Source organism: Mustelus asterias, chromosome 26, assembly GCF_964213995.1.
Source record: "Mustelus asterias chromosome 26, sMusAst1.hap1.1, whole genome shotgun sequence".
NCBI classification, from domain to species: Eukaryota; Metazoa; Chordata; class Chondrichthyes; order Carcharhiniformes; family Triakidae; genus Mustelus; species Mustelus asterias.
In genome coordinates, this window is record NC_135826.1 from 20,283,407 (window position 1) to 20,304,291 (window position 20,885).

The 20,885-nt window shown below is 42.5% G+C and overlaps 1 protein-coding gene across 1 annotated transcript in view; it reads right to left on the bottom strand.

The window, feature by feature from the left end:
* Positions 1-20,885, bottom strand: part of LOC144479504 (guanine nucleotide-binding protein G(q) subunit alpha) — a 130,401-nt gene that overhangs the window by 19,018 nt on the left and 90,498 nt on the right. Inside the window, exon 3 of the mRNA XM_078198235.1 lies at positions 11,800-11,954. Coding sequence (XP_078054361.1) covers positions 11,800-11,954 — 155 coding nt within the window. The remainder of the gene's footprint in view (positions 1-11,799; positions 11,955-20,885) is intronic.

Below are 20,885 nucleotides of genomic sequence, written 5' to 3' on the forward strand. Positions count from 1 at the left end.
CACCCTCTGTCTTCTGTGACCAAGCCAGTTCTCCACCCATCTAGCCACCTCCCCCTTTATCCCGTGGGATCCAACCTTTTTCACTAGCCTACCATGAGGGACTTTGTCAAACGCTTTACTAAAGTCCATATAGACGACATCCACGGCCCTTCCTTCGTCAACCATTTTGGTCACTTCTTCAAAAAACACCACCAGGTTAGTGAGGCATGACCTCCCTCTCACAAAACCATGTTGACTATCGTTAACGAGTTTATTCCTTTCTAAATGCGCATACATCCTATCTCTAAGAATCTTCTCCAACAACTTCCCCACCACGGACGTCAAGCTCACCGGCCTATAATTACCCGGGTTATCCTTCCTACCCTTCTTAAATAACGGGACCACATTGGCTATCCTCCAATCCTCTGGGACCTCACCTGCGTCCAGTGACGAGACAAAGATTTGCGTCAGAGGCCCAACGATTTCACCTCTCGTCTCCCTGAGCAGCCTTGGATAGATTCCATCAGGCCCTGGGGATTTGTCAGTCTTTATATTCTCTAACAAACCTAACACTTCCTCCTTTGTAATGGAGATTTTCTCCAACGGTTCAACACTCCCCTCCGAGACACTCCCAGTCAACACATCCCTCTCCTTTGTGAATACCGACGCAAAGTATTCATTTAGGATCTCCCCTACTTCTTTGGGCTCCAAGCATAAGTCCCCACTTTTGTCCCTGAGAGGTCCGATTTTTTCCCTAACAACCCTTTTGTTCCTAACGTATGAATAAAATGCCTTGGGATTCTCCTTAATCCTGTCTGCCAAGAACATTTCGTGACCCCTTTTTGCTCTTCTAATTCCCCGTTTGAGTATTTTCCTACTTTCATTGTACTCCTCCAGAGCTCCCTCCGTTTTTAGCTGCTTGGACCTGACATACGCCTCTCTTTTCCTTTTGACCAGTCCCTCAATTTCCCTGGTTATCCACGGTTCTCTAATCCTACCCTTCCTATCCTTCTTTTTTACAGGCACATGCTTGTCCTGTAGCCCTAACAACCGTTCCTTAAAAGACTGCCACATACCAGATGTGGCTTTACCCTCAAACAGCCTCTCCCAATCAAGAGCTGCCAATTTCTGCCTGATCCCAATAAAGTTAGCCTTCCCCCAATCCAACACCTTACCCTTGGGACACCACTCATCCTTTTCCATCACTATCCTAAAGCTAACAGAATTGTGGTCACTATTTGCCACATGTTCCCCAACCAAAACTTTGAAGACCTGACCGGGCTCATTCCCCAGTACCAGGTCCAGTATAGCCCCCTCTCTAGTCGGGCTGTCCACATATTGTTCCAACGAACCCTCCTGTACACATTTTACAAATTCCTCCCCAGACAGGATTAAGGAGAATCCCAAGGCATTTTATTCATACGTTAGGAACAAAAGGGTTGTTAGGGAAAAAAATCGGTAGTTGAGAGTCAACCACATTACAGGGCCGGCACAGTGGCGAGCACTGCTGCCTCAGTGCCAGGGATCCGGAATCGATTCCCGGGTTGGGTCACTGTCTGAGAGAAGTTTGTACGTTCTCCCCGTGTCTGCGTGGGTTTCCTCCAGATGCCAGTTTCCTCCCACAGTCTGAAAGGTGTGCTGGTTAAGTGCATTGACCCAAACAGGTACCGGAGTGTGGCGACTAGGGGAATTTCACAGCAACTTCATTGCAATGTTAATGTAAGCCTTACTTGCAACTAATAAGTAAACTTTACTTTGCTGTAAATCTGGAGTCACATGTAGGCCAGGCCAAGTATAGACGGTAGATTTCTTTCCCTGACGGACATTAGTGAACCAGATCGGATTTTCCAACAATCAACAATGGTTTCACGGTCATCGGTAGATTCTTAATTGCAGATTTTGTTTATTGAATTCAAATTCCACCGTCTTCCATGGTGGGATTTGAACCTGGGTCCCGAGAACATTGGCTGAGTTTCTGGATTAACAGTCCAGCGATAATACCACAATGCCATCGCCTCCCCATTTCTACTCAAGAAGCTGAAGCTCTGCAAAGGGAGAGTAGAAGTGGACATGCAATACTTTTCTTTTGCACAAACAATGTGTTTCATTTGCATGGTGCAAGGGGCAGCATGATGGTACAGTGGTTAATACTGCTGTCTCACAGCATCAGGGACCCAGATTCAATTCCCACCTTGGGTGCGTGTGAATTTTGCACATTCTCCCCTTGTCTATGTGGGTTTTCTCTGGGTGCACCAATTTCCTCTCACTGTCCAAAGACGTGCAGGCTGGGTGGATTGGCCATGCTAAAACGAATTATCCCTTAGTGTCGCAAGATGTGTAGGTTAGATATACATGACGAATGTGCGGGGTTACGGGGAAAGGGTGGAGGAGTGGGCCAGGGTAAGACACACCGTCAGAAAGTTGGTACAGATTCTATGGGCTGAGTAGTCATCGTCTGCATTGTAAGGATTCTATGATTTGACCAATTTGATTTCTATTACTTAACCTTTCGTATGAGGCTCTCCCATTATTTTCAGTAAGATGTCTCACAACACCAGGTTAAAATCCAACAGGTCTATTTGGTAGCACAAGCCACAAGCTTTCGGAGCACTGCCCCTTCATCAGGTGAGTGGGACTCACCTGATGAAGGGGCAGCGCTCCGAAAGCTTGTGGTCCCACTCACCTGATGAAGAGGCAGTGCTCCGGAAACTTGTGGCTTGTGCTATCAAATCAACCTGTTGGACTTTAACCTGGTGTTGTGAGACTTCTTACCGTGCTTACCCCAGTCCAACGCTGGCATCTCCACACCATTATTTTCAGGCAGGGAATGAAAATTTACAGAACCAAAAATTTGTGTGAAATAATTAGACTGATGAGAAAAAATATTTATCTGAAAACTATATGCATAATACTAATAATGATCATTGTTCACCTTAATCCAATGCTTGCATTCTCAGAGGAGCCTGACTATCTAGTTTGAGGTTATTAGATATGCCACAAGAAATCAGCTCTCTCAATGTCAAATTTCAAATAACGAAGCCAACATATTTTTAATATCTATTTAGGAGATGGGGCTGGGTACTTGAATTTTGATTACTACACACTGAAAGAGAATCGCCCAGCTGTGTCTTTTTGCTCCTTTGTTCTGTAAATCCCAGAAATGAGCACCAGAGGCTGGTTTTCAAAAGGTAGATAATACTGCTGTCGAGATAAATTGATTTAACAAGGATTATATTCCAAGATCATGAGAACAATTTAATTAATATCGTCTATTCAGACTGTAAAGTGGAAGTTAGTGGTCTGCCAAATAAGTGGATTCTGATACCGAGGTTCTCTCCTTTGGGCTTTAGAACATAGAACAGTACAGCACAGAACAGGCCCTTCGGCCCACTTTGTTGTGCCGAGCTTTGTCTGAAACCCAGATCAAGCTATTTCCTCCCTACCATCTCGAAGTACTCCATGTGCCTATCCAATAGCTTCTTAAATGTTCCTAAAGTTTCTGACTCCACTATCACTGTAGGCAGTCCATTCCACACCCCAACCACTCTCTGAGTAAAAAACCTACCTCGGACATCCTTCCTATATCTCCCACCATGAACCCTATAGTTATGCCCCCTAGTTACCACTCCATTCACCCGAGGAAATAGTCTTTGAACGTTCACTCTATCTATCCCCCTCATCATCTTATAAACCTCTATCAAGTCTCCTCTCAACCTCCTCCGCTCCAAAGAGAAAAGCCCAAGTTCCCTCAACCTTTCCTCATAAGACCTACCCTTTCCAGTGTCTCCACATCCTTCTTATAGTGAGGTGACCAGAACTGCACACAATATTCCAAATGTGGTCTCACCAACGTCCTGTACAGTTGCAGCATAACCCCACGGCTCTTAAACTCAAACTCCCTGTTAATGAACGCCAACACACTATAGGCCTTCTTCACGGCTCTATCCACTTGAGTGACAACCTTCAGAGATCTATGGATATGAACCCCAAGATCTCTCTGTTCCTCCACATTCTTCAGAACCCTACCTTTGACCCTGTAATCCACATTTAAATTTGTCCTACCAAAATGAATCACCTCGCATTTGTCAGGGTTAAACTCCATTTGCCATTTTTCAGCCCAGCTCTGCATCCTATCTATATCTCTTTGCAGCCTACAACAGCCCTCCACCTCATCCACGACTCCACCAATCTTGGTGTCATCAGCAAATTTACTGATCCACCCTTCAGCCCCCTCCTCCAACTCATTTATAAAAATGACAAATAGCAGAGAACCAAGCACTGATCCCTGTGGCACTCCGCTGGTAGCCTGTTTCCAGTCCGAAAATTTTCCATCCACCACCACCCTCTGTCTTCTGTTAGATACAGTAAGAAGTTTAACAACACCAGGTTAAAGTCCAACAGGTTTATTTGGTAGCAAAAGCCACACAAGCTTTCGAGGCTCTGAGCCCCTTCTTCAGGTGAGTGGGAATTCTGTTCACAAACAGAACTTATAAGACACAGACTCAATTTACATGAATAATGGTTGGAATGCGAATACTTACAACTAATCCAGTCTTTAAGAAACAAAACAATGGGAGTGGAGAGAGCATCAAGACAGGCTAAAAAGATGTGTATTGTCTCCAGACAAGACAGCCAGTGAAACTCTGCAGGTCCACGCAACTGTGGGAGTTACAAATAGTGTGACATAAATTCTGATTCTAGGATCGCATGATAAAGACTCAGGAGGAAAAAAGCAGAAATATTTATGTGAAATAGTGTGACATAAACCCAATATCCCGGTTGAGGCCGTCCTTGTGTGTGCGGAACCTGGCTATCAGTTTCTGCTCCGCGACTCTGCGCTGTCGTGTGTCGCGAAGGCCGCCTTGGAGAACGCTTACCCGAATATCAGAGGCCGAATGCCCGTGACCGCTGAAGTGCTCCCCAACAGGAAGAGAACAGTCTTGCCTGGTGATTGTCGAGCGGTGTTCATTCATCCGTTGTCGCAGCGTCTGCATAGTTTCCCCAATGTACCATGCCTCGGGACATCCTTTCTTGCAGCGTATCAGGTAGACAACGTTGGCCGAGTTGCAAGAGTATGTACCGTGTACCTGGTGGATGGTGTTCTCACGTGAGATGATGGCATCTGTGTCGATGATCCGGCACGTCTTGCAGAGGTTGCTGTGGCAGGGTTGTGTGGTGTCTTGGTCACTGTTCTCCTGAAGGCTGGGTAGTTTGCTGCGGACAATGGTCTGTTTGAGGTTGTGCGGTTGTTTGAAGGCAAGAAGTGGGGGTGTGGGGATGGCCTTGGCGAGATGTTCGTCTTCATCAATGACATGTTGAAGGCTCCGGAGGAGATGCCGTAGCTTCTCCGCTCCGGGGAAGTACTGGACAACGAAGGGTACTCTGTCCACTGTGTCCCGTGTTTGTCTTCTGAGGAGGTCGGTGCGGTTTTTCGCTGTGGCGCGTTGGAACTGTTGATCAATGAGTCTAGCGCCATATCCTGTTCTTATGAGGGCATCTTTCAGCGTCTGGAGGTGTCTGTTGCGATCTTAGATAGCCAGTTACCTATCCAATCGGCCAAACTTCCCTCTATGCCACACATCCTTACTTTCTTCATAAGCCGGCCATGGGGGACTTTATCAAACGCCTTACTAAAATCCATGTATATGACATCAACTGCACTACCTTCATCTACATACTTAGTTACCTCCTCAAAAAATTCTATCAAATTTGTGAGGCAAGACTTGCCCTTCACAAATCCATGCTGACTATCCCGGATTAAGCTGCATCTTTCTAAATGGTCGTAAATCCTATCCCTGAGGACCTTTTCCATCAACTTACCGACCACCGGCCTATAATTACCAGGGTCATTTCTATTCCCTTTCTTAAACAGAGGAACCACATTCACCACGCTCCAGTCCTCTGGCACCACCCCCGTGGACAGTGAGGATGCAAAGATCAATGCCAAAGGCTCTGCTATCTCATCCCTTGCCTCTCAAAGACTCCTAGGATATATTTCATCAGGCCCAGGGGACTTACCAACTTTCAGTTTATTCAAAATTGCTAGTACATCTTCCCTCCGAACATCTACTTCCTCCAGCCTATCAGCCTGTGACACCCTCTCTTCCTCAAAAACATGGCCCCTCTCCTTGGTGAACACCGAAGAAAAGTATTCATTCATCACCTCTCCTATCTCTTCTGACTCCATGCACAAATTCCCACTGCCGTCCTTGACCGGCCCCAACCTCACCCTGGTCATTCTTTTATTCCTCACATAAGAGTAAAAAGCCTTGGGGTTTTCCTTGATCCGACCCGCCAAGGACTTCTCATGCCCCCTCCTAGCTTTCCTAAGCCCATTTTTCAGCTCATTTCTTGCTAACTTGTAACCCTCCATCGAGCCAACTGAACCTTGTTTTCTCAACCTAACATACGCTTCCTTCTTCCTCTTGACAAGACATTCCACCTCTTTTGTGAACCATGGTTCCCTCACTCGGCCATTTCCTCTCTGCCTGGCAGGGACATACCTATCAAGGACACGCAGTATTTGTTCCTTGAAAAAGAAAAAGGCACTTTTCATTAGTGCCTTTCCCTGACAATTTTTGTTCCCATCCTATGCTTCCTAATTCCCGCCCGATTGCATCATAATTACCTCTCCCCCAATTGTAAACTATGCCCTGCCGCACGGCCCTCTCCCTCTCCATTGCAATAACAAAAGACACCGAATTGTGGTCACGATCTCCAAAGTGCTCTCCCACAACCAAATCCAACACTTGGCCCGGTTCATTTCCCATTACCAAATCCAATGTGGCCCCACCTCTTGTCGGCTTATCCACATATTGTGTCAGGAACCCCTCCTGCGCACACTGCACAAAAACTGCCCCATCCGAACTATTCGACCTATAAAGGCTCCAATCAATATCCCCCATGACAACTACCCTGTGACCCCCACACCTTTGTTCTGGGAATAGATGAAAGATTTGATACAGATTTTGGAGGACTTGGTAGACAGCTCTGTAGCTCAGAGCTGCCAGTTCTAGATGGGAATATGATGAGCCTCTCCCAATTTTCCAGTTCTTCTTGTACCACCACACTTCAGTCCAGGTAGAGTTGGACTTACAGATCACATTATGGTTTTATAAAACTGTATGTACAGATTTTATATTACAGTTACAGTCCTAATTTAAGAATTAAATATTGCCTTATTTTTATCCAAGACATGTGTTAAAAGTTGTATGAAGTGAAATATTCTATATTAATTTTCTGTTGCGACCTCCCTTTTGTAAATAAATATAACCTACAGTTTATAACTTATCAATTTCACCAATCTTCTATCCGAAGAGTATGACTACAGTAGGGTCATGTCAATCCAGTCAATTCATTATATTAGCAAGGTTTTTAAACAATCCAATGCTACCAGATCTTGAGCATGTAAAGTCACACACCGACATACAGGGAGTGAGGAGTCATTTAAGTAGTGGTTTAATGAAGGCCTAAAAATGCAAAATACACTATTAAGGAATTCACAATTATAGACTTGCTGCTTGTAATTCAAGACGTCAAAATAATCATTTCATTTTTAGACGAGACGAATTATCACAATTCAACCAAGTAAATTTGAAGCCAAAAAACAGCCAGGTGGCATTTTCTATTTCTAAATGAACTTTGTTGCTATTTGTGATCGACAGTAGAGTTTGAATGATTCCTTTCATATAGAAACGTAGAAAGTAGGAGAAGGACATTCGGCCTTTCAAGCCTGCCCCACAATTCATTATCATGGTTGATTATCCAACTCAATAGCCTGATCCCACCTTTCACCCAGATCCTTTGTTTCTCTTCGTCCCAAGAGCTATATCTAACTCTTGAAAATATACAATGTTTTGGCCTCTTCACCAACTGCTGCACCTGCATGTTTACTCCAGCGAATTCCACACGCTCACCACATTTCTCCTCATCTCAGTTGTAAACGGTTTACTCAGTATCCTTAGACTGTAACCCCTGGCTCTGGACACCCCACCGTCAGGAACTAACCCCTGGTTCTGGACACCCCACCATCAGGAAAATCCTTCTTGCATTTACCCTGTCTAGTCCTGTTAGAATTTTACAGGTTTCCATGAGATTCCCGCTAATATTTCTGAACTCCAGTGAATATACTCTTAACTGACTCAATCCCTCCTCATACGTCAGTCCCGCCATCCCAGGAATCTGTCTGGTAAACCATCTCTGCACTCCCTCTAGAGCAAGAACATCCTGCTTCAGGTAAGGAGACCAAAACTGCGCACACTATTCCAGGTGTGGTCTCACCAAGATCCTGGATAACTGCAGCAAGACATCCCTTATCCTATACCCAAACCCTCTCACTATGAAGGCAAACAAAACATTTGCCTTCTTCACCGCCTGCTGCACCTGCATGTTTACTTTCAGCAACTAGTGTACAAGAACATCCAGGTCTCGTTGCACATTCCTCTCTCCCAATCTATAGCCATTCAGATAATAATCAACCTTCCTGTTTTTGCTACAAAATGAATATCATATTTATCCACATTATACTGCATCTGCCATGCATTTGCCCAAATCATATCAAAGCATCTCTGCATCCTCCTCACAGCTCACCCTCCCACCCAGCTTTGTGTCATCTGCAAATTTGGAGATGTTACATTTAATTCCCTCATCTAAAATCATTAACATATATCGTGGATAGCTGGGCTCCCAGCACTAATCCCTGCAGTACCCTACTAAACATTGCCTGCCATTCGGAAAATGACCCGTTTATTCCTATTCTTTGTTTCCTGTCTGCCAACCAGTTTTCTATCCAACTAATGCATGCCCCTCAACTCCATGCGTTACAATTTTACATGCTAAACTCTTATGTGGGACTTTATCAAAAGGCTTCTGAAAGTCCAAATAAACCATATCCACTGGCCCTTCCTCTTCAGCTCTGCTAGTTACATCCTCTAAGAATTCCAGATTTGTCAAGCATGATATCCCTTTCATAAATCAATGCTGATTCTGCCCAATCCTACCACTGTTTTACAAGTGTTTTCCTATAAAATCTTTAACAATGGACTCGAGAACTTTCCCCACTACTGACGTCAAGCTGACTGCTCTATAATTCCCTGTTTTCTCTCTACGTCCCCTTTTAAATAGTGGGGTTACATTAGCTACCCTCCAATCTCTAGGAACTGTTCCAGAGTCGGTAGAATCTTGAAAGATGACCACTAATACATCCACTTTTGCTAGGCCTGTTTCCTCAAATACACTGGGATGTAGATTATCAGGCCCTGGAGACTTATTGGCCTTCAATCACATCAATTTCCCCAACACCATTTCTCTACTAAGACTGATTTCTTTCTGTTCCTTCCTCTCACTGAACCCTGTGTCCCCAACATTTCTGCTATGTCATCTGTGTCCTCCTTTGTGAAGGCAGAACCAATTTAGTCAATCAGCCATTTCTTTGTTTTCCATTACAAGTTTCCTGTTTCTGACTGCAAGAGACATACATTTGTTTTCACCAATCTTTTTCTCTTCACATACCTGTATTCAATTTTAGTCTCAATTTTTATGTTTCCAGCAAGCTTACTCTAGTACTCTACTTTCCCCCATTCCCCTTGGGCCTCATTTGCTGAATTCTAAATTGCTCTCAATCCTCAGGTCTGGCCAATTTGTATGCTTCTTCCTCAAATCTAATACTATCTTGCGAGTAATACTTTTAGTGAGATTAAGCTTGCGGGGAACATAAAGCTGACTGCAAAAATTTCTGCAGGTATGTGGAGAGAAAAAGATTGGCCATCGCTCCCGTTTTACTTTTGTGCCAGACAGGAATAAACAATTGTTGCAGTTCATCCATGCACTCTTTGAACGCTTGCCATTGCCTATCCACCATCACCCCTTTAAGTAACGTTTCCCAATCCATCATAGCCAACTCATGCCTCATACCATCATTGTCTCCTTTATTAAGACTCAAGACCCTTGTCTCAGAATCAACTATGTCACTCTACATCTTCATGAAAAATTCTATCATATTATGGCCATCATCCCCAAAGGGTCTTGCACAACTAGATTGCCAATGATTCATTTCTCATGCCAGTCTAGGGTGGCCTGCTCTCTAGTTAGTTCAACATATTTGTTAAAAAAACCCATCCCATATACTCTTCAGGAATTCCTCCTCTCCATATTGTGACTACTTTGATTTGCCCAGTCTATATGCAGAATGAAGTCACCCATAATTACAGATGCTCCTTTATTGCATGTGAATCTAATTTCCTGTTTAATGCCATTCCGAACTTCAACGCTTGTGTGTTTCAGCTCTATCCATACAGATTCCACATCAGAGCTAATATCTTCCCTCACTATTGCATTAATTTTCTCTTTAACCAGCAATGCAACTCTACCATCTTCTCCTTTTGTCTGTTCTTTCTAAATAATTGTTCAATTCTCATCCCTGGTCATCCTGCAGCCATGCCTCTGTAATCCAAACTATACCATGCCCATATACATCTATTTGCATGATAAATTCATCCACTTTATTGCAAATGTGCTGCATGTTAAGCACAAAGCCTTAAGACTTTTGTTTTTATTTTTTGCCCCGTTGCCACTATTTTTCGCTGTGGCCTGGTTTGATTTTGGCCCTTGATTTCTCTGCCTATCACTTTTCTTATTTTGCTTTCTCCATTTTGTTCTCGTTCTCAATTCCTCCTCCTCTGACTCCTTGCATAGGTTCCCATCTCCTTGCCATTTTAAACCCTCCCCACATACTTCCCCCTTGGACATCAGTCCCGGTCTGCCCAGGTGCAATCTGTCCAGTTTGTACTGATCCCACCTCCCCCAGAACCAGTCTCAATGTCCCAGGAATCTGAAACCCTCCATCTCACACCATCACTTCAGCCACACACTGATCCAATTTATCTTGCTACTTCTATTCTGATGAGCGTATGGCACAAAATGACCGTACAAACTTTAAGTGATAAACCTCGTAATATTTAACCGACTACCCACCAGCGAGCTCTCTCCCTTGTTGTGCAACATTTAGTAGTTTCCACCCAGAAATTAAGGAATAATTGAAAAAAAATGAGCCAAAGGAGTTACTCCCTATGTTTGGGATTGCAAATTGAGCATAGTTCCTGCTCGCGATTGTCTAATGAGTGATTCCTGTCAGATGATTTTGGATGGGACAAGAGGCAGCTTAGTTGTAATGATTACATAGGCAAATAACTACCACACTCATTATCAAAGCTCACACCTAAATAATGACCAATTGCCCCCATTGCAATTGCACTCAAAGCAAGAAACCAGCTTAAGGAAATCAGAAGTTAGGGTGGTGGTGGGGTTTAGAACAGAGAAGAAAATTAAATGATGGAACAGCACATCAATTCAAATGGACAACTTCAGAAAATTCTTCAGAATTTGTTCCTTAATGATAAATAATTCAGAATTTCAGGAATTTTACTATTAACTCGATTCTTCAGGCTTGAATATCATACAAAGATTAAACTAGATGTTTCGAACCCCCCAAAAAGTTGAATTTGGAGACTAATGGAATCTGATTGTTTGTCTCCATTCACTGAAACAGTGAGAGCATGTCTGAGTCAGCTCAATGATGTGTATTTCAAAAGATGCTGCATTTCATGATGTGTAGTATCTGTGGATGATCCATAGAAAACATCTATTCATTTCAAAATGACGAGACATAATTAATGCATTTACAAATATATCCATTTGCATAAGTACACATAGAGCTTTGTTTTGTATTCAAAACAGATACCGATCATAGTCTTGATTTAACTTGTCATAGGTGTCACATATCCTGATTTTACCCAAGACGTTCCAAACAAGTCACGTACTTACTATTTAGCAGAGTCTGACAACTGATATTCTCGCCTTCGATCGTAGCACTCTTGAATTCCTGGATCATTCCACAGAGTTTTTATTGCACTTACATATGGACTATTGAACGATGCTACTTTTTCTACATCAACTTCTCGAATCAATTGTGCATTGGCCTATAAAACAAAAATGAACAGAATTGGTTCTATACTTGGCTCTTCAACACAAAAGGAATTACTGCCTATTATTCACACTAAATACATAAAACAGTAATTATGTATCAAATCCTACTGTAGCTTGTTTACCAAAAGATGGATTGCATCGGCCCCATTTGACTTCACTGGAGCCACATATTCGCAAACTAATTCCGCCTCCTTCCTCTTGGCATAAATGCTTAGACACGTCCCTGTCCCTGACATGAAAATTCATTGTGTCAAGTTCATCCACTTTTCAAAATAATACTCAGATCCTCTATTTCCTGGAACTATTGCTATTGTCACCAACCACTACGGCTCTACAAGGTTTATGAATTACACCATTGCTAATAAACAATAAACACCTACGCGCCTTTGACTCCTACTTTTATTTATCGATTAGATCTTGCCCGATTTCTCCCTGGACACCATTGACCTGTCTTTGCTCCATTTCCCTTACCACCCTTATCTAACAAAAAATAATGGTTCTCAATTTTGAATCATTAAAATGATTCAAAATCCACAGCCTTTGAGGGTAGGAAGAAGAACGCTTCAGATTTTCACTACCCTTTAAGTAGAAAAAAGTGCTTCTCGGTTTCACCAAGCGAGGCAGCTAGAATTTTAGGATTAAGCCTGCTTGATCGGAATTCCCTCAGAGGAAATAGTTTTTTCTTCAGTTCTAATTCCTCATGATTTCAAACACTTAATTCAGATCATCACTCAACCTTTTGAATGCTCGGAAATACAAGCCAAGTTTATGCAATCTCTCTCAACTTTTACTTCTTATAATTTGTGCCACAAGTATTCCAAGGCAAATCTATCATTTTATAATAATAGCTGTTATATAAATGTAAGTTGTTATTGGATAGTTGACAAAACTATCTTTCAGATAGTTTCTATCCACAATTCCATGGGTGGGTTCGTTATGATCATTTCAGAACTCTGGATTCAAAATCTAGTACTTACATGGAACCCTTATATGAATTTTAAATATTATAAGTATCGTAAAGAGAATCCATTACACACACTGGTACATTCAACTCTACATAACACAGGAAATAGCAGCAGGCATAGATCATTGAACCTGGTCCATCATTCAACGTGGTCATGGTTTCAACTCCATTTTCCTGCCCAATCCCCATATTCCCCCAAGACACGAAAGACCCGTCTATCCAAGTTTAAATGTATTCATTGATGGGAGAATGCACAACCCTGAAGTAGAGAATTCCAAAGAATCATCTGACAGTGAATTCATTTCTTCTCAACCCGGTTTTAAACATTAGCCCCGTATACTTAGACCATGGTCCCACGTTTTAGATTCCCTGACCAACTGAAACAATCTGAGAGCGTATACCCAAACCCCTTCCAAACTTTATAGTTTCAATGAGATCGCCTCTCATTCTTTTTAACTCATGAGAATATAAACCCAATTTACTCAGCCTATCATAGGACAGACAACTGACAGCATGGTGGCACAGTGGTTAGCACTGCTGCCTCACAACGCCAGGAACCCGGGTTCAATTCCGGCCTTGGGTCACTGTGTGAAGTTTGCACATTTTTTCCGGTGTCTGCGTGGGTTTCCTCTGGGTGCTCCGGTTTCTCCCCTCAGTCCAAAGATGTGCGGTTTGATTGGCCATGCTAAATTGACCCTCATGTCAGGGGATTGGCAGGGTAAATGCGTGGGATTGCGGGAATATGGCCTAGGTGGGCTTGTGGTCGTGCAGACTCGATGGGCTGAATGGCCTCCTGATGCACAGTAGGGATTCTATGAACCCCCTCCTCTTCCCAAGGGCCAATTTCATGAACCTTCGCTGTACCTCCCCCAACGTAAGAGCATCCTTTCTTAGATATGGAGATCTAAACTGCGCACAGTATTGGTTTCACTAAAACCCTATACAATTCTCACAAGGCTTGTGTTCCAATATCCTTGCAATAAAGGTAAAGATGCCATTTGCCTTCCTAATTGTGTCCTGTACCTGCATGCCAACTTTCTACCTTCTTCGTACAAGCACAGCCAAGTTTCTCTGAGCATCACTTACAAGTCTGTAACCTCTGAAACAATATTCTTTTATAATATTCTGCTTTTCCAATCTGAAGTGAACAACTTCACACTTCCCTATATGGATTTGTCACATGTATTAGTATGCAGTGAAAAGTATTGGTTCTTGCACACTATTATAGACAGAGCATACCGTCCATAGAGAAAGAGAGAGCGCAGAGTGTAGCGTTACAGTCATAGCTAGGGTGTAGAGAACGATCAACTTAATATGAGGCAGGTCCATTCAAAAGTCTGATGGCAGCAAGGAAGAAGCTGTTCTTGAGTATGTCCGGGATGAGTGGGGTCTTTGATTATACTGGCTGCTTTTCCGAGGCAGCAGGAAGTGTAGACAGAGTCAATGGATGGAAAGCTGGTTTGCGTGATGGCTTCATTCATGACACTTTGTAGTTCTTTGCTTTCTTGGACAGAGCAAGAGCCATATCAAGCTGTGATAACAGCCAGAAAGAATGCTTTCTTTGGTGCATCTGTAAAGGTTGGAGAGATGAGAGGCGGACATGCCAAATTTCCTTAGCCTCCTGAGAAAGTAAAGGCGTTGGAGGGCTTTCTTAACTATAGCGTCTGGGTTGTCAGGACAGGTTGTTAGTGATCTGGACATCTAGAAACCTGAAGCGCTTGACCATTTCCACTTTGTCTCTGTTGATGTAGACAGGGACACGTCCTCCACTACTCTCCTTGAACTCGATGACTATCTCCTTCATTTTGTTGACAATGAGGGAGAGATTTCTCTATCACTTTCCTGTACTCCGTCTCATCACTGTTTGAGATCCAACCCACTACAGTGATGTCATCAGTAAATTTGAAAATCGAGTTGAGGGGAGAGGGGGGAGCGGAATTTGGCCACATGTATAAGGAGTCTAGTAAGGGGCTGAGAACACAGCCTTGTGGGGCACCGGTGTTGAGGATGATCATGGAGGAGGTGTTGTTGCCTATCCTTACTGATTGCGGTTTGTGGGTTAGGAAGTTGAGGATCCAGTCGCAGAGGGAGGAGCCGAGCCCCAGGCCACCGAGTTTGGGGAGGAGTTTTGAAGGAAATATATAATATTGCAGCCTTTGCATCCTCCCCATAGCTTACCTTTCCACCAAGCTTACTATCAGCAGATAGATGACGAAACCAACGGCAGTATAAGTCAATAATATAGATTGTTGGCACTGATCTTTACAACACTCCACTCTTTACTGCCTGCCACCTTGTAAAAAAAGTCTTGCTTATGTCTGCTCTCTGCTTTCTAACCATTCACCAATCCCCTGTGAATGCTAAAATATCATCAACTCCAAGAGCCCTTATCTTGCCAATGAACCGTTACCTTATCGAATGCCTTTTGGAAATCCAGATACACACATCTATTGGTTCCCCTTGACCTACCCTACTAGCAACATCCTCAAAAACTCAATAAATTTGTCAAACAGGATTTTCCTTTAGTGAAATCATTTGACTTGTTCTAAATCATACTATGCTTTTCTAAGTGCATTGTTAAGACTTCATTAAAAACCGATTCCAGCATTACCCCAACGACTGATGCTAGGCTAACAGGCCTGTGGTTCATGGTTCTCTCTCTCCCTCCTTTCTTGAAAAGCAGCGCAACATTTGCCAACTTCCAATCGAATGGGACTGTTCCCAAATTTGAAGAATTTTGACAAAAAGATCGAAGCTAGTGCATTCACTATCGCTGTAGTTATCTTTTTTAGAACCCTGGTGTGTAAGCCATCAGGCCCTGGGGATTTATTGTATTTTAGTCCATTAAATTTCTCCAATACTTGGTTGATATTATTTTCCTTCATTTTCTCACTCTTTTTAGCCCCTGGGTAATGATCTATTTCTGATATGAAATTTGTCTTCTACTGTCAGGCAAACAAAATATTTGTTCAATGTTTCAGCCATTTCTACATTCCCATGATAATTTGTCCTGTGTTAGGAAAACAAGGATGGTTTTAAACATTAGATATAAGGTATAGTTTTAAGTATGTTTAATTTAATGTTTCTGTGGCTGGAAGGGTAAAACCTATAATTAGATTCATGCTGGACAAAGGTGTTTGTATGTGTGGGGGCAGGTTAAGTTCCAGATGTGTTTCTATTGTAGATAGAGAGGATATGGTGTGAAAATAAATCGGGTATCAAAGGTACAGGCATTGCTTAGCTATTAGAGACACCATTTTTAAAAAAGCTTTTAGTTTTAGCTGGTTACATTAGAGTTGGAGACAGGACACTGGGGTGTGAACATCTCTCAATTCTGCCAGAAGAAAGACTGGACAGGAGCTACAAAGAGGCAGGCTTCCTGGAGTACCAGCTGCAACCCAGATAACCAGGGAACTTAGAGAGAAAGCATGTTTAAGATGACTGAAGTTAAGTGAATAGAGATCAAGGTATTGTTCAGAAGAATTCAAGGAATAAAGAAAGCGTCCTGAGTTAAAGAGACAATTGCAGTTACCAGATTTGAAGTGGGACAACAGACTTGAGGCAAATGAAATATTTGATGCCATTTTAACACAGTCCAGGACTAGAGAGTTAAAGCAATTGTGAACAGTTTGCACAGCAGTCAAGGTAAAGAAATCCTAAAGGGAGCAGTATAAAATCCAGGACTGGATTCGCTGTTAAAACTGGAGTGGAAGCTCAGTTTAGTAGTGTCATTTGAAAAACCTGGACTGGATTTCAGAAAACAAACTGCGAAGAAAAGATTTTAAGGTGTGTTTTTGGAAACACTTATGCGGCAATCATCTGGTGTGATTCAAAGGAGAAAGCCATAGACACTAACTTGGGTTCAGAGCGGAATGCGTGCATTTGACCACAGCCAATCGGTGTACTTAAAAGGGACTGTGTGTTAAGGAGACCACTGTAGTTTAAGATGTACTTTGTAATCAGTGTTAATCTTAGAATCTGTGTGTATTAAGCTAATGAGGGAGCAATAAGTATTGTACAATAATCCAACATTTCATCTTTAATAAATGGTTTTGTTGTTCTTGTAAAAACTAATTCGCGGTCCAGTGACTCTCTTACTCCACGTTTTATTAATATGGTTTCATTACATACCTTGGGGTTCTGGTCTGGGAGCCTAACAATTTCTAATTGTTTCTTGAAATGTTTTCCACTGTCCATTTACTTCTATACCTTTGAGTCTATTTATCCAATTAATCTTAGTCCCTTCTCCCCTCATAATTGGCTTTAAGTTTAACATTCTTGTTTGTGATTGGAGTATGTCATTTTCAAATGTAACATCGATCTTTTATTATGACATTACTAATTAACACTGCTTCATTACATAATACTAAGATAGCTTTATCCCCAGTTTCACAATGTACTGCTCCAAAAAAAGTAACAAGACATTCTACAAACTTATGTAGACCATCTTGCCAATTCAACAGTTCTAATCAATATGAAGATTTTAAGTTCTCCATAATTATTACATATCCTTTGTTGCAAGCTCCAATAAATGCATTTAATGCTTTCGCCAACAGTACAACTACTGTAAGGGGCCTATGCACTGCTCCTACTTGTGCTTTCTGACTCTTGCTATTCCTAATTTTGAGCCATATGGATTTTATTTCATGATCTTTGGAGGTCAGATCCTCTCTCATTGATGTCCTTACATCATCCTTTACTATCAGGACTATGCCTCCTCCGTTGCGTGTCTGTCTTTTCAAAATATTGAGTTGCCTGGAATATTTATTTGCAAAGCCCGATCTCCTTGTAAACATTAGCAGCATATTGCAAGAGTGGGAACGAAGGAGAAGAACAGCACACACCCCGCCCAGGAGCAAAGTCAGTGTGGAGCCAATTCATACCACACCAGCTCGCCCCACGACTAAATGTACAGTTGTTGGGCAAAATAGGCTGCCAGTAGGACTTCTGCTTTTCAGTGGGGTGTCCTGCATGCTCAGGAACTGCTGGCTAATCCAACTGGTTGGCAGCTCCACCAGTCACAATAGTGCTAAGAATACATTAGAGGGTGCTGCTGGGACGGTAAGCAGGCCCAAGGGTCCCAAAGTATGGGGCCTTGGGCAGGGAAGGATTGGGCAGTTTAGGGAGAGGAGGCAGAGAGTACTGTGCTTTATAGAGCAGGTGGGTACAAAGATAGTGGGGGAGGATAACTGTCTTGGGGGAGGGGGGGGTGGGTGGGGGGGGGGGGGGGGGAGAGGGGGTCTCCTCCCCCCCCACCCCCCACAATTCCCCTCTCCCCCACCACTGAAAACTTTTGCAAATGCTTTGTGTATTCAGATAAAGAACCTTTGACCTCATTCTTTCAACTTCTATTCTCTGATATCCAATTTCTGCTAAATTCTGTCCGTTTACCGACATTGCTATACTGTTCCAACGCCTCGACCTCTCTCTTTGCATTTATAAATCTTCTTTCACCTGAACCCACTTCCACCTTCTGTTCGTTCAAAGCCTTGTCCACAACTCTAGTTATACAGCTGGCCAGGGCACTGGTCCCAGCCCTGTTCAACTGGAGCCCACCTTATCTAAATAGCTTGACACTATGCCAATTGGCCGGTGACTTGGGGAACGATCAAGAGATGATTACCGTTGATGAACTGCATTTTAATTTGGACCTAACTTCCTAAATTCTCTTAGCCAAACATCATTCCTGGTTCTACCCATGTCGCCGGTTCCTGTGTGGACCACGACAGCTGGATCCTCACACTCCAAATTCCTCTCCAGCACAAAGCATCCTTAACCCTGGCAGCTGACAGACAATTTTTGGCGATCCCATTCCCAGCTGCACAGAACAGTATCCAACTCTGTAACTATACTGTCTTTCGTCACTACCATATTCCTCTTTGCACCCCCCACTTGAATGGCATCCTTCATCACGGTACCATAGCCAGTCTGCTCATCCATCTTTCAGTCCTTTTCCTCATCGACACTGGCAGCAAGCACCTGGTACCTGCTAGACAAAGTCAGGGGTTGAAGCTCCTCCATCTCTACATACTGATTCCCCATAACTGCCTGACTCTCAGTCTCACACTTCTGTCCTAGACCACTGGCCAAATCTAATCCAAGGAGTTAGTTGTTTTTTTCACTCAAGGACGTTTTTCTACATGTTTTTTAATTTTTAAACATTTTATAGGAATATTAAGTCTCAATTTATTTGTCTCATTACCTTCAGATTTTGAAGATTTACATGCATGATATACTTCCATTAAAGAATAATAAGCTGTTCTTCTCTTAAGAGTTGGACATCATTGACCTCATCACAAACATTTCAGATCCCTAATTAAACAGTACAGCTTACCAAGAACAAAATTTTAATAATACCAGAGTAATAATTTCTGGGTTGAACGCACTGAATTAGACCAAGCACTAGGTCTTGGTGACATATATCTCGGTTACGAAGCAAAGTCGTTGGTTGCTTGGCAGAGATCTTGATTGAAAACAGATGAAATTAAAAATTAAAAGAATTAAAACTTTCAAGACGGGAAGATACAAAACAATAGCCACATCCAGTAAATGTTACCTCTGTTGTGGGAACTGCCAGAATTGTGAGCAAAAGCAGAATATCGCTTGCAAAAGTTAATTTAATAAAAGCGTGGATTCAGAAGGGAAGATTAACTTCAAAGATGTGAAGATGGTAATTCTTCAATCTCTTGTAGGAAACTAAGCTTACTGGTATCTCAAGTCAAAAACTATAAGACATTAGTCCTGATTCTCCAACTTGCACTCCCTTCCAAGTTTAATTTCCAGCTGTGAGCATCAGGTCAGATAACTGAGAAGCTTTGAAGACAATACAAATGCAGGTTGTTGCTGCTGTTACAATTCTTTAATGAAAATATATCATACATCTAACTCTTCAAAATCTGAAGTTAACGAGACAAATAAATTGGGGCTTAATATTCCTAGTATTCTAATATTCAGGTACACCTAAACTAATTCCCAAATATAACCTATTCAATAACTGCCTGGCACCACCCCTTTAATAAAAAGTGATTTTTTTTTCAGCAGCTGCAACTTGTGGTGTTTCACAAGGCTTATTCATAGGTCTATCATTGTTACCTTAATTATTGGGTTTCAACAACAAACACTTGAACATGCAGACATTTAGTGACAAACATATGGACTACCACTAGAAAAATCAGCGAAGTGGACATGTTTGAGGTAGAAATGAAAAAGCTCACCATCTTTCAGCTAAGTCACTGATTAACTCACTACTTCATGGTACATTAATCATGCAATGCCCCTATTTTTTTTGCCTACAGAGGATGACCCTGATTACCGGGAGCAGATCCTGCAGAGCAGAGAATTAACTCTTTAAAAAAAAAGTATGGGAAATTAGTGTTTTAATATATATATGTTATGTAATGCAGCTTACTAATTGTTAAACCATATATGGTACCAGAGTGTCAGATACAGTGGTAGTCCAGAACTATATTTACATGATCAATAGAAGTGAATGGACTCTGCTTCTCACAATTACTAAAACCATAATGACTTAGAATCATAGAATCCGTACAGTGCAGAAGGAGGCCATTCAGCCCATCGAACCTCCACTGACAACAATCCACCCAGGACCTAGCCTTGTAACCCCACGTATTTACCCTGCTAATCCCCCTAATCTACACATCTTGGGACACAGGGGCGATTTAGCATGGCCAATCAACCTAACCCATACATATTTAGACTGTGGGAGGAAACCGGAGCATCTGGAGGAAACCCACACAGACACGGGGAGAATGTGCAAACTCCACACAGACTGTGACCCGAGGCCAGAATTGAACCAGGGTCTCTGGCGCTGTGAAGCAGCAATGTTAACCACTGTGCCACCATGCCGCCCCTTAAGGGAAATTTGTCAACAAACCGAGAGCAGACATTTACTGTTGGTGAGGATATTTATGACAAAGATCAACAAAAAAAGCAGTAGGTT